At 40.4% G+C, this 13,969-nt stretch overlaps 1 protein-coding gene across 5 annotated transcripts in view; it reads right to left on the bottom strand.

Moving 5' to 3' along the window:
* Mtbp (MDM2 binding protein) overlaps positions 1-13,969 on the bottom strand; it is an 82,553-nt gene that overhangs the window by 47,710 nt on the left and 20,874 nt on the right. For all 5 annotated transcript variants that reach the window (NM_001130717.2, XM_006241656.5, XM_039079751.2 and 2 more), the window contains one exon: positions 7,812-7,929. In NM_001130717.2, coding sequence (NP_001124189.2) covers positions 7,812-7,929 — 118 coding nt within the window. The remainder of the gene's footprint in view (positions 1-7,811; positions 7,930-13,969) is intronic.

Genomic DNA, 13,969 nt, shown 5'->3' with positions numbered 1-13,969 from the left:
AACTTAGCTTTTCTCCAAAGAAAAACATTTACTTTACAGAACGCCCAACCATGACAGCTGTAGCCACTTAAAACATGTTGCCTCAGAATTTTGGCAAGTGTTAATTGAAGACTTACTTAATAACTTTCACATAAACTCCACAGGAAATACCAGACTTATAATTGGCAGCTATTCAGTTCTGATCAATGGATTATAAAAGACAACCTCTATTTCTGAATGCCGTATTTGGCACAATCAATCAATGAGGCAATGTTTGGCTTACATGCTCCTTCACCAAGGCAGGATAGCATCTTAGTTACACGATACAGATAAAATGGGAAAGGGAGAAACTACCAATTGCCAATTAGTTACTTCAAATTTTACAAATTAACATAAACCACAGTGAAGGTATACACTATGATTAAAAATTCATTAGCAAAAATGTACTGTTTTTATAGAGTTAAGAGTTCAAACCTAAGCCTAGTACATGCTACGTAGTGCTGTACCACTGTGCTCCACTCACCCAAAGTTCTATTGCAATGAAAAAGAGCCACTATCTTAAATACGTAAGTTCCTTAGGGGGTTTAAAAACTTCTAACAGTCACTTTATTCACAGATCAACAATACAAACATAAAATTACAATGATGTAAAAGAAATAATATTACCTATAAATATAAGGGGAAACAAAAATATCTCAGACAACTGGGGAAGGAGTATCTTGACATACTGACAATTATTTTATGTAAAATACTTAAGAAATGAAAAAATTAATAATTATGCCAAAAATAAATATTAACATATAGTCTAGAATTCGATGTAGGTATCCCAGGAAGCTATAATCCTTATAACAATGATACCGTTAATTTTAAACTCAACTTTGAAATAATTCAGAGACAAACAGGGGGCCACAAATGAGTGCACAGAATCACTTGTGTGCACGCGTGCGCGCGCGCGCACACACACACACACACACACACACACACACACACACACAACCAGTCTAACTTCACATTCCTAAAACATCTTCCAAACATATACAGCCAACGCTGATCCCTCACCTTATCCCCTGACTAAGCTTTGAACAAGTTAGCATATAATTTAGCTGTTAATAAGGCTATGCAATAAAATATCTGCAGCTCAGTTCTAGAGAGACCCTTAACTGACAGCTGTAGTTACACCTCTAAAAAGCCTCCTACTATGAACAACAGTGCCAACCATCCAGAGCTTCCAGGGACTAAGCCACTACCCAAAGGCTATACATGGACTGATCCTGGGCTCCAACCTCATAGGTAGCAATGAATAGCCTAGTAAGAGCACCAGTGGAAGGGGAAGCCCTGGGTCCTGCCAAGGTTGGACTCCCAGTGTAGGGGATTGTTGGGGAACGGGGGGAGGGGGGTTAATGGTGGGTGGGTGGAACACCCATATAGAAGGGGAGGGAGAGGGGTTAGGGGGCTGATAGACAGGAAACCGGGAAAGGGAATAACATTCGAAATGTAAGTAAGAAATACCCAATTTAATAAAAATGGGAAAAAAAAAAGAAAAAGAAAAAGGAAAAAAAGAAGTCCCCTACTGTGGAGATTACAAAACAGGGATTTACAATTTCTCCCACAGCCATTTCAAATAAGTAACATCATGTTCATCAGCTAAATACATCTTCTTTCCACTGCAACACCAAAAATATAAAATTTGAAAGCCACAATGAATAGAAAATCTATTCGGAGGCTATCCCAGGGCCTCCAATTATGAACAATGACTTCCTTATTGTTGAACAGGCACAAGAAGCATGTTAGCCTGTAGGCTGATGTCCTTATGCAGGTGAAGGGAGGCAAGATAAAACGAGGCCTGTCATTGGACGAGAAGGAAGGGAGGCGGGAACAGAGGTTTTAGAAGGGGGAGAGGCAGAGAGGAGTGAGGAGGAAGGAGCTGAGAGAACATGGTGGCAGATGCTAAGATTCCTCTCTGTGCAGTTACAGGTTGTTATGACTGTTTTTAAGGATGGGTGTGTACAGAATTTTGTGTTGCCTACACAGGCAAATCATATCTTATCAATTGGATCAGAGGATATTGTGCGGTATGTTCTTTCATGTGACAACTTATTTGAGGTCAAGAAGAGTGATGGTAGCAGGACACACGGGGCTGCCACAGAATTGGGATGTGTATGCCTGGCATGGTAACAACCTGCCCTGGGAACCAGGAGGGTAGACAGATTGCTGCCTGGGTCAGAAAATTCTTGGGGGCCACGTGGAGCCGCTGAGATAAATTAGCGCTAGTTCCAATGGCCCTCTGGAGCCAGAACTAGCGAGAGCAGGATCGCCAGGAGATGGGAACCGTTCCACCCTTTTTTTTTTTTCACCCTTTTTATTTTTACCCCAACATTAGCCTCTGCTGAATAGCCAAAGGTTAGTGCAGAGCTTCCAAAGTGTTTTAATCCTCATTACCAGTGAGCCTCAAGCCTGAGACTCAGGTGTTATCCTTCTCCAGCTAAGTGAAGGTTCCAAAACTCAACTTCTCCATTCTTACTGTCTCTGAACACTTGAGTGGTTCTCTTCAGTAACTGAGATTCTCCAGCTTGGGCTGAAGGAGCTACACGGGGGAAACACATGTCAGTCTCCCGGGTGCTTTTACAAGCCCGATGGCCTGTCCACTGACGCTGTTCTCGGGTGCGGCCCAGCTCCCCTCTTCTACCGTTCAGCTGATGCAGGGAGTCACTGGACTCCACATTACTTCTGAGGTGATTTCAGATTGCCCTACACACAGTCAAATGCCTGAGCGTGGAGACTCAGCACGTGCCTGTGATCCCAGCACTGCGCCTCATCTGCCTCCCGCCCATCCACCATCCTTCCCTCCTAATCTCTTCACATCATCGATGTCATTTTGTTTTATGGCCCTCTGAGTTTGGCATAGCCTCAGGGTTACAATAATTCACTGGAACCTGGTGATGGCTGCCACCTCCCAGTGGCCAAAGTTCATCAGGAAGGGGTAGGGTTCGATGACCCCGTACCCCCATTCCTACTGTATGGTCAGGCTTGTCTGTGCAAGCCCAGGACAATGACTGCCACTGCTGTTCACGTGAGACGACACAGGTCCCCTGCATCTGTCTTCCAGCTCTCACGTGCTTTCTGTCTCTTCTTCCATGATTGTCCCTGAGCCACAGAGAAGGTAGTGAATGACCTACGAGCTTTATCTCATCTCTATGATTTGAGATGATAATCACTCAATTTTTTAACAAATTCAGGATAAGCCCTTATCCGTCCCTCTCTTGAGCAGCCATGAGAGCAGCCATGAGGTCTGCATTAAGCACTAATGATTTAAAATTGGTGCCTCTCTGACTAGGGTTGAGAGTTGCCTATATTTAAAAGAAAAAAATTGCTCACAAATGTTTTCTCCTTGATAGAAAGCTAGGACCGGAATTCTTGAGTTGTATGATTAAGTCTAAGTTTAACCTCAAAATGTTTTCCATAATAAACAGCTGTTCTAGTAAGCTTCTTCCTCTCCACAAAAAAACTGTAATATTTGCTATATCCTTAACATGTGATAGTCGTGGTTTCAATTATAATTACTCTAGTGAGTGTCCCATACGATCACATTCTGGTTGTCATTTGCATTTCTCAAAAGACTGGTGACGCCTGAACAGGCTTCATGAGGTTCTTAGCCATTCATACATCCTCAGTGATGACGTTATTCGAGACTTAACCACTTGCTAACGGGGCTGTCTTACTGAGTTGTAAGGATCTCTCCAGGCTCAAAACACGATGGAGCTATTTCCTCCTCATACATTGCTTACTTTTAAATTGTCTTAAATGGTTTCTCAAAAAAGTATAGATTCTAAATTTTGATAGATTCTAACTTACAAATTTATTTTTCATTTTAGGCAACATGCCCTTTTTGGTATCTGTTAGTTGTACAATTTTAGTTCTTAAATTTGTCCATTTTAAGAGAGTTTTTACATAAAGTAATTATCTATGAACTCAGGTTCTATAAGCTTTATTTACTTGTTTATTTGGGAAGAGGTGTGCACTCGCCCAGTTGAGTAGAAGCCCAAGGTTGACATCAGGTGACTTCCTGAGTGAGCCCCACCTTACACATTGAGACAGGGTCTCTTGTTGAGTCTGCAGTTTGCCACGTGCACATAATCAGACACTATTACTTTGGTGCCTAAGAACGAATGACTTCCATAAATGTCAAGTAAGAAATTCTAAAGACTAAGCTGTAAAAACCCTTTTCAGCAGAATCTCCAGAGTATAACAACAGTAACTGTGGATGGCCTTTAAGTCATTCAGATTAGGGGCTCCACCCTGTGATGATACACAAGTTTCATGATTTCTAGATATCCAAATTTTGTCATTTGCAACAAAAATGTTCTTAAAAATTACTTTCCAATATTGTTCTAAAAATCAATAAATGCAACATGCCCAGCACACAGTAGGTCTCCAACACTGACAGATAACAAGTTTTATCTCATCTCTATGATTTGAGATGATAATCACTCAATTTTTTTAACAAATATTTTATGAGTGCTCTATGAGAAGCTGGGCGCTTTTCATGATACATCTGGCCTTTCGAGAAAACTGTATATAAAGAAATCTCTCTCCAGAGACACAGAGTTGATACTCACATTAGTACAATGCTTTTGCAGTTTCCTCCATAGCACGATTTTGAGTGCTTTGCTTACTATCTTTTAAAAGCATTGTTTGCTACTAGACTTTAAAGCCCGCTTCAAACGGAGCACATTCTAGTTCAAACCGCAGGGACCTGCTGCTACCTAGGAACTTTTCATCTGTGAAGGCAGCTGCAGCTATAATTGCAATAAAAACATACATGTACTTTACAAGGAAACAAACCTGAGGAGTGAGAACAACTGAGACACATAATGGCTCACGGCTCATGAATGAGTCCACGTTTACTTAGCTGTTGCTGCCGATAGTAACATCTCTCTGGAAATATATAACTCGCTTATAATCTAACACATATTTCTAAAAGTACCTGTGGGTATCATCCAGGGACAAATCTGCAATATTAAACATCAGTAGGTAGCAAGGAGAAACAACACTGCTGCAAAGATGGGGACACCAGAAGAGCCTGCTGGCAACCGTGGGTACACCGGCAAAACTGATCATGAATGAGAAAACAGCTCGGGAGTAAAGACCTGAAATCCAGGAGCCTGAGCTGTATGACACTTCGTGCTTATGAACTAAGGGTTTTACCTCTCTATAATGCGAGCTTCAAGATTTTGTTTAATGTGGGTCAAGCATGATAAACAGTCCTAGAAAACCAAAGGTGCTCAATGTCTTGCAAAACCATGAATAATGCATATGCAAATATGTATGAATGTTGAACTCACATATTAAGGTGTTCTTTTTACAGATTACTTAATGCACACCTTACTTTTTTCATGCAGTGTCTTCAGGGTTGTTCCTAGTCAACTGTTACTAAATACAAAGTTCAACTTCTCAACATTTATTTTCTATGCAACGGCATGAAAACAATGAGTGGGATATAAGTGGATTTCCAGTAGTAATCCTCAAATCACTGTATCACACGCATCTAGTGGACAGTATCCATTCACATTCAGATAAATGAACCAAAGAATGCTTGACTGGCTGGCTGAATGAATGAATGAATAAGTGGAAATGATGGACAAAGTCACAAAGAAATACGATTAGGAAATTCCTCTGGTAAGCCATAATTCAGAGACTTCAAGAACAATAATGAAGGACCAAGAAACACAGTTATGGTTTGAGGATGGTCTGAGAGCTAATGGGAGCTAATGAGAGAAGCTACTGTTGGTGGTACACATGCACGGGTATGAAGTTTTCTGGATCTGAAAGTTACTGAAACTAATCAGTAGTTACCTTCTCTGTTTCCTACAACACTTGGTTTCTCAATTTTGTCAACAGAGTAAGCAACAAATGTCCCCTTCAGGAAGGGTCATAGGTAGGAAAGACCTTAATCAACCATCCTGTTTGATTTTGTTCTGCTTCTTAGATTAAAAGAAAAACTCCTGCAAGGAGCAAGTTTAATCAGTGCTAATGACCTGGACTAATCAGTAATCAACGATCTTCAAACCGTATCATGTGATCAGTGTCATATTATTATTCAGAAGCTTCCGCTATCCATCCCTGAGCTTCGAGAGACAGTGAGTCTAAAACTTGGAATCAAAGTACAAGGTATTTTCTTAGGTACAATAAAAATCATGGGAGGAAAAACTGTAAATTCTCAATCAATAAACTTTCTTAGACTTAACAACTGTCGACTTAGCAGCTACTTGAAGTTGTTCAAAGATACAAGAAAAACAAGCGATGATGAGCTACCCCGGATATACTGAGTATATTTAAGAGATACAAATATTTATATATATATGTGTGTGTGTGTGTGTGTGTGTGTGTGTGTGTGTGTGTGTAGTCATAAACACGATGATAACATAGTTTCTCATGACTTCATGCAGTATAAGGTAAACCTACTACACTCCTGCTCTATAAATCTACTTCTGATTTTGTTGAATCACCTTAGAAAACACCAGCTGCATCCATTCCCCATGAGCAGCCAAGACAGGTTAAACCTGTACTTACATGTGTTCTAGCACTGTCCAATCAGCTGATATCTGGAAGTGTGGAGGGTCCCTGTAACCACAGACAGCAGTGTGTATCTTTTCAACACGGCTCAGTAGCGAGTATTGGTTTGTACTCTCAGCAGTTTGCCTTAGATACATACAGATGCAGCCCAATTTGGAAAAAAAATTCTTGGTGATAATTAATTCCTTGTGCACAATAAAGCTTAAGACATGATTACATAAAACACTTTGTGAAGTACATGTGACCTCTTCCACAAAGATGGGTTCCACAGATTGACTATATGTGACATCTTAAGATCTGGGGAAGGATCTGGTGCAAAGGTCACCAGGCTATTAACGACCACTGTTCCCAGCCTTCTGGGCAGGAAACAGGTTACATATCTCTTCCTCTAAAGAGACAACACCTGAGGGCTGAAGAAATAGATGGCTCAGTGGTTAAGAGCACTGACTGCTCTTCCAGAGGTCCTGAGTTCAATTCCCAGCAACCACATGGTGGCTCACAACCATCTGTAATGAGATCCGATGCCCTCTTCTGGTGTGTCTGAAGACAGTGACAGTGTACTTATATGCATAAAATAAATAAATAAGTCTTTTTAAAAGGGCTTCTTAAAATTAAAAAGAGCCTGAAAAGAGCCTTTAAAAACAAAACAAAACAAAACAAGCAAACAACCCTGTATGTTGTGTGCTTAACATTCCTGGTTTCCCTAGTGCTCATGGGTGAGCACAAGGACCTCAGCGCCCCCTACACTGAGCATTCCTAGATTATCAGAGGTTTAAGTAGAGGTTAGTGTTCTCAAAAACCCAGCACAGGAAACTGGCAGTGCCAGAACTCGACCAAGCTCTGCCAACTATCTGCTAAGTCCTCTGAGCACCAATGTCCTTGTCTGCGACATGAAGACAAAGCAATATACAGTTGTTATAAGTTACATTGTAACACATCTATGACACTGTGGGGCACGACTAAGCCATAAAACAATTATGTTCCAGTGTCTTCAGAAAATTGTAGACACGGGCTCATGTAACAAATGAGCCATCTCATTTTCACCTATTTTGTTCTAAGATGCATCAAATTGATAAATCTTAGAACCCAATATTAATTTAAGTAGCTACCTAATTAACCCAAGTCCTGCCTTTAGACTACTGCCCTTTTTAGTAGACATGGTTTGAGGTATTAAACAATAAATTCTAATAAAGGCTTCTTCCACTAAATGGGAGTTATCTCCGATATACCAACAAAACATCTGAAAGACTCAGACTTACCACTGATGGTCTTGGGCTTCTTAGCTATGTATTCCTTCCACTTTCTTGAGGCCAGTTGGTTGGGAGGTGGGAGAAGTACATTACTAATGGTACATGGCAATAGAAAGAGAGCACCAACCTGAAGAAGAACACAGCACACTGTGATTGCTTGCAGACTGAAACCCACAGCTGACAAATGTCATGGGAAATTCATATTCCACACATTTAGCAGATACTGAGTAATGCTCTCTCAAGCATTCTCTGCAGAAACAAAAGAAAAAGGTCCCACACCCTTCCCCCACAAAACCAAAGAGAAGAGAAACAAGCAAAACAGAAAGATGGATCTCAAACTATAGTCTCCTCTTTTCTACTAGGATAATTATTTCTGAAAACTGTGTCTGATGGTCCGTGTTGATTGACAACTTGACAAGATGTAGGTATGGAGAGCCAGACCTCCAGGCACAACTGTACGAAGCTATGTAGATTGGGTAGTTCACAGGCACGCCTGTGAGGGGTTATCTTAATTATGTTAACTGAAGTGGAAAGGCCTTCCCAAACAGTGGGCGTCATTGCCTGGGCTTGGCTCCAGGCCTGAACAATGGAGGTAGGGAAGAGCAGTCTGAATATGAGCAATCTATGTTCTGCCTTCTTGCTCTAGATGCAATATGACCTGGTGCTTTAAGATCCGGATGCCACACCCTCCCCACCATGATTGACTGTAATGTACCCTTGAGCTGTGAACCAGACTAAACCCTTCCTCCCTTAAGGTGTCTCTATCAGAAAATCTACCATGACAACAGGAAAAGTAACTAGGATATTTCGTTACATATATTGTCTGTATCTGTGTGTAGTGTAAGAGGTTGTTGATATGATACCTTTGCATATCTAAAAAACATTGAGGAACTGAGTACCCAAAATGTGTGGCACCATAACCTTAAACACTTTAGCTATATTGATTATTTTTGTGGCTTCATAATCATATCTGAGGGCAAAAAAGAAACTTTCATTCCTGGAAATAATAGATTTAGTGCTAGTAGGTAAAATGCAAAAGATAACAAATTAGACACCCCTCCCCCCCCAAAAAAAACACACAGTAGCTTCTGACTGATTTATGAGCAAATTCAACTTCATATTTGTATTCTCAAGACTAAGCATACAGATGTTTCCTAAATATTTGCTCAAAAGAATCACTATGATGTATTCATCTAAATTCTCATTTTGATTAAGGACTAAATAAAATAAATTACAACTTTAGGAGTTATATCGTCTACTTTAGAAATGTAATTACATCCATCACACATTCTAATAAAGAACATTAATTTTATAAAAACTCTGGAGAAATTTAGGCAAAGCATTAGTCAAATATCTTAAACCTAATGAAAATCTGTTTTAATTGCCTTGTGTAAATGGATTAGTACTGTGAGTATGTGACACTGAATTAGGATTTTACAATGTTAGCTCTGTTGTTATTTATTATTTTTACTTATGCATACTTAATTATAGGTATAAAATTAGGGAAAATGGAAGTGTTTGTCTTCATTATTACAGGGAAAACTTTTTTTAAAAGTTAAGTGTATTTTAAACAGCCAAATATTAGCAATTAGAAGTAAAGTATTTAGCAATAAAAAATAATCAATCAATATAAAAGACACATCTAGTTCTCTAAATACTAAAACTCAGTCCTTTCATTTAAAAAAAAAAAAAGACATCATTGTCCAAAAACAGATCCCATGAAAGAAGAGTCTGCTTCAGCTGAAAAGTGAGGAAAAGGCTGACACCATGGTGAGGGGAAAGTGCCAGGTAAGTTCCCACTTACAGCTGTCTATGGGTGCTAAAGGAAGTTGTACATATGGCTTATATACTGATTCATGACTCACTACCGTGGTCCCATTTTTTTAAATAGCCTAATTATGATTAAATATTTGCTATGAATATTTAAAATAAAGATAAACACAAATATTTCTGAACCTCCCAAGTTTTAATGTCCTATAAAATATGTCAGTTGCTTACCCTGAATCATAACAGACTTGGATTCTAATCAGCATTCTCACCCCTGCACTGGCTCTCCGATGACTTGAGACCATGACTATAATGATGCTCTGGGGCTGCCTTTGTGAGTCCACAACTCAAAGGCCAGCAGCACATTTCAACCCTCACTGTCAAACCCCATCCAGTCATCACATCAGCTCCTCTCTAATGAGCAATCACTACTGGTATCAGACTTAAAACTGCAAATTCCCCTTAAAAACGGCATTTTCTAACCATGGAGTAGTGCTATAAGACTCTCTAATATCCTCATGAAGTCAAGAAAAGCTTTACGGTAAGAACTGCTCGTGCATACTTTAGAGTTAATCAAAGACAAAGAGAGAGATGAAGGATACTGTAAAACTGAGACATTTCCTGATGATCATGTACATTAATACTTCAGCAAGAAGGGGTTCTTGTCTTCCTGCTGCTGTCTTCAATAGCTGAGTAAGTGTCTAACACACAGTAGGACATTTTTTGATAAACAACAACTAAACAAACAAAGATCCAAAACCAACAAAGTGTAATGACACACAGTATGAAAATGTCACAATGAAACCCATTTCTTATATACTAAATAAAAACTTTTTTAGCAAAATTAGTACAAAAAAGAAAGAAAGAAAGAAAGAAAGAAAGAAAGAAAGAAAGAAAGAAAGAAAGAAAAAGAAAAAAGCCAACCCAAGGCTACATATACAGCACTGAACTTCAAGAAAGAATCAGAGCATTCCGGTCTGAACCAGTGCCCTGAGCAGATACTGGGCGCTGGCTCCAGACCCAGTCCCACAACACCCAGAGGAAGCCCGACTCCCAGGTGCTCTAACAACCTCAGGATCAGAGGTGAGGAGCCACAGCATCTGCCCCAACACCCGGAGTAACGGAATTCCCCAGGATCAAGGGAAGAAGGAACCCCCGCCCAGCCAAGGGAACAGATCCCTTCTGGTCTAAACCAGTGCACTGAGGAAATATTGGGTGCTGACTCCCCACCAAGTACCATAACACCCAGAGGAAGCCAGACTCCCAGGTGCTCTAATTCACCCAGGATCAGAGTTGCTCTGAAACGCCCAGGATCACAGGATCACAGAGGAAGCTTGACTCCCAAGAGAGAGGACACAACCAGGATCTCAGGATTAGAGGATCCCAGAATCATATGATCACAAAGAGTGACAGGCTCTGAGGAGCTCTAACACAACCAGGATCACAGGAGAGACAGGCTGCAGTTAGACAGGAAGGACAGGTAACACTAGAGATAAGCAGACAGCCAGAGGCAAGTGCAAGAACATAAGCAAAAGAAATCAAGCCTACTTGGCATCATCAGAACCCAGTTCTCCCACCACAGCAAGCCTTGGATACCCCATCACACCGGAAAAAGCAAGATTTGGATTTAAAATCAAATCTCATAATGATAGAGGACTTTAGGAAGGACATAAGTAACTTCCTTAAAGAAAGACAGGACAACACAGGTAAACAGGTAAAAGCCCTTAAAGAGGAAACACAAAAATCCCTTAAAGAATTACAGGAAACCACAACCAAACAGGTGAGGGAATTGAACAAATCCATCCAGAATCTAAAATTGGAAACAGAAACAGTAAAGAAATCACAAAGGGAGACAACCCTGGAGATAGAAAACCTAGGAAAAAGATCAGGAGTCATAGATGCAAGCATCACCAACAGAATACAAGAGATAGAAGAGAGAATCTCAGGGGCAGAAGATACCATAGAAAACATTGACACAACAGTCAAAGAAATGCTAAAAACTCCTAACCCAAAACATCCAGGAAATCCAGAACACAATGAGAAGACCAAACCTAAGGATAACAGGTAAAGAAGAAAGTGAAGATTCCCAATTTAAAGGGCCAGTAAATATCTTCAACAAAATTATAGAAAACTTCCTGAACCTAAAGAGATGCCCATAAACATACAAGAAGCCTACAGAACTCCAAATAGAATGAACCGAAAAAGAAACTCCTTTGATCATATAATAGTCAAAACATCAAATGCAAACAAAGAATATTAAAAAGCAGTAAGAGTAAAAGGTCAAGTGACATATAAAGGCAGACCTTTCAGAATTAAAGCAGACTTCTTACCAGAGACTGAAAGCCAGAAAATCCTGGGCAGATGTCATATAGACCCTAAGAGAACACAAATGCTAGCCCAGGCTACTATACCCAGCAAAACTCTCAATTAACATAGATAACCCATGGCAAGATATCCCATGGCAAAAACAAATTTACACATTACCTTCTCACAAATATAGTCCTACAAAGGATAATAAATGATAAAAATTCAAACAGGAGGAGGAAAATTACACCTTAGAAAAAGCAAGAAAATAACCAATCAGGAAGGATGCAGCCCATTGTGGTTGGTGCCATGCCTAGGCTAGGAATCTTGGGTTGAAGCAAGCTATGAAAAGTAAGCAGTAAGCAGCGCCGGTCCATGGCCTCTGCATCAGCTTCTACCTCCAGGTTCCTGCCCTGTTTGAATTATGGTCAGGAAGTGTGAGCCAAATAACCCCTTTCCTCCCCAACTTGCTTTTGGTCATGGTGTTTGAGCCCAGTAAGAGTAAACCTGACTAGGCAGCACTAGCTATATGTACCTCCCTCTGCTGCATTGCCAAAAGGAATTTATAAGGCCTCACTTACACACACTGACCTGTGCATTATACACTGATGCTTTACACTCAGAGTTCCAGGAACAAATTTAAAACAAAATAGCTGCACGTGAGGTATTAAATAACTTCGCTAATTTCTGGGATAAGCATTACCTTCAATAACTAGATAGACTAAGGGTCATTTCTTTCTTTTTTTTTTTTTTCAGGGCTGGGGACCGAACCCAGGGCCTTGTGCTTGCTAGGCAAGTGCTCTACCACTGAGCTAAATCCCAACCAGACGGGGGACTAAGGGTCATTTCATATCTTCATTAAACAAATCATAGTCATATGTGTGACTTTAACTTGACACCATCAAAGGTCAGTTCATCCAAAATATATTGAAACATTATTCCAAATGCTACTATGTGTATAGGAAAATGGGACTGGAATCCAAAATTTTAAGGGATCATATAAGCATATAAGGGATCGCCTTAAAATCACATTCTCTTTTTTTTTTTCTTCTTTTTTTCTTTTTTTTTTTTTTTTTATTAACTTGAGTATTTCTTATATACATTTCAAGTGTTATTCCCTTTCCCGGTTTCCGGACAAACATCCCCCTCCACCCTCCCCTTCCTTATGGGTGTTCCCCATCCAACCCTCCCCCCATTGCCGCCCTCCCCCCATAGTCTAGTTCACTGGGGGTTCAGTCTTAGCAGGACCCAGGGCTTCCCCTTCCACTGGTGCTCTTACTAGGATATTCATTGCTACCTATGGGGTCAGAGTCCAGGGTCAGTCCATGTATAGTCTTTAGGTAGTGGCTTAGTCCCTGGAAGCTCTGGTTGCTTGACATTGTTGTACTTTTGGGGTCTCGAGCCCCTTCAAGCTCTTCCAGTTCTTTCTCTGATTCCTTCAACGGGGGTCCTATTCTCAGTTCAGTGGTTTGCTGCTGGCATTCGCCTCTGTATTTGCTGTATTCAGGCTGTGTCTCTTAGGAGCGATCTACATCCGGCTCCTGTTGGTCTGCACTTCTTTGCTTCATCCATCTTGTCTAATTGGGTGGCTGTATATGTATGGGCCACATGTGGGGCAGGCTCTGAATGGGAGTTCCTTCAGTCTCTGTTTTAATCTTTGCCTCTCCCTTCCCTGCCAAGGGTATTCTTTTTCCTCATTTAAAGAAGGAGTGAAGCATTCACATTTTGATCATCCGTCTTGAGTTTCCTTTGTTCTAGGGATCTAGGGTAATTCAAGCATTTGGGCTAATAGCCACTTATCAATGAGTGCATACCATGTATGTCTTTCTGTGATTGGGTTAGCTCACTCAGGATGATATTTTCCAGTTCCAACCATTTGCCTACGAATTTCAAAAACTCGTTGTTTTTGATAGCTGAGTAATATTCCATTGTGTAGATGTACCACATTTTCTGCATCCATTCCTCTGTTGAAGGGCATCTGGGTTCTTTCCAGTTTCTGGCTATTATAAATAAGGCTGCGATGAACATAGTGGAGCACGTGTCTCTTTTATATGTTGAGGCATCTTTTGGGTATATGCCCAAGAGAGGTATAGCTG

Source organism: Rattus norvegicus, chromosome 7 (assembly GCF_036323735.1).
Source record: "Rattus norvegicus strain BN/NHsdMcwi chromosome 7, GRCr8, whole genome shotgun sequence".
Taxonomy (NCBI): domain Eukaryota; kingdom Metazoa; phylum Chordata; class Mammalia; order Rodentia; family Muridae; genus Rattus; species Rattus norvegicus.
This window is presented reverse-complemented; position numbering and strand designations above follow the sequence as displayed.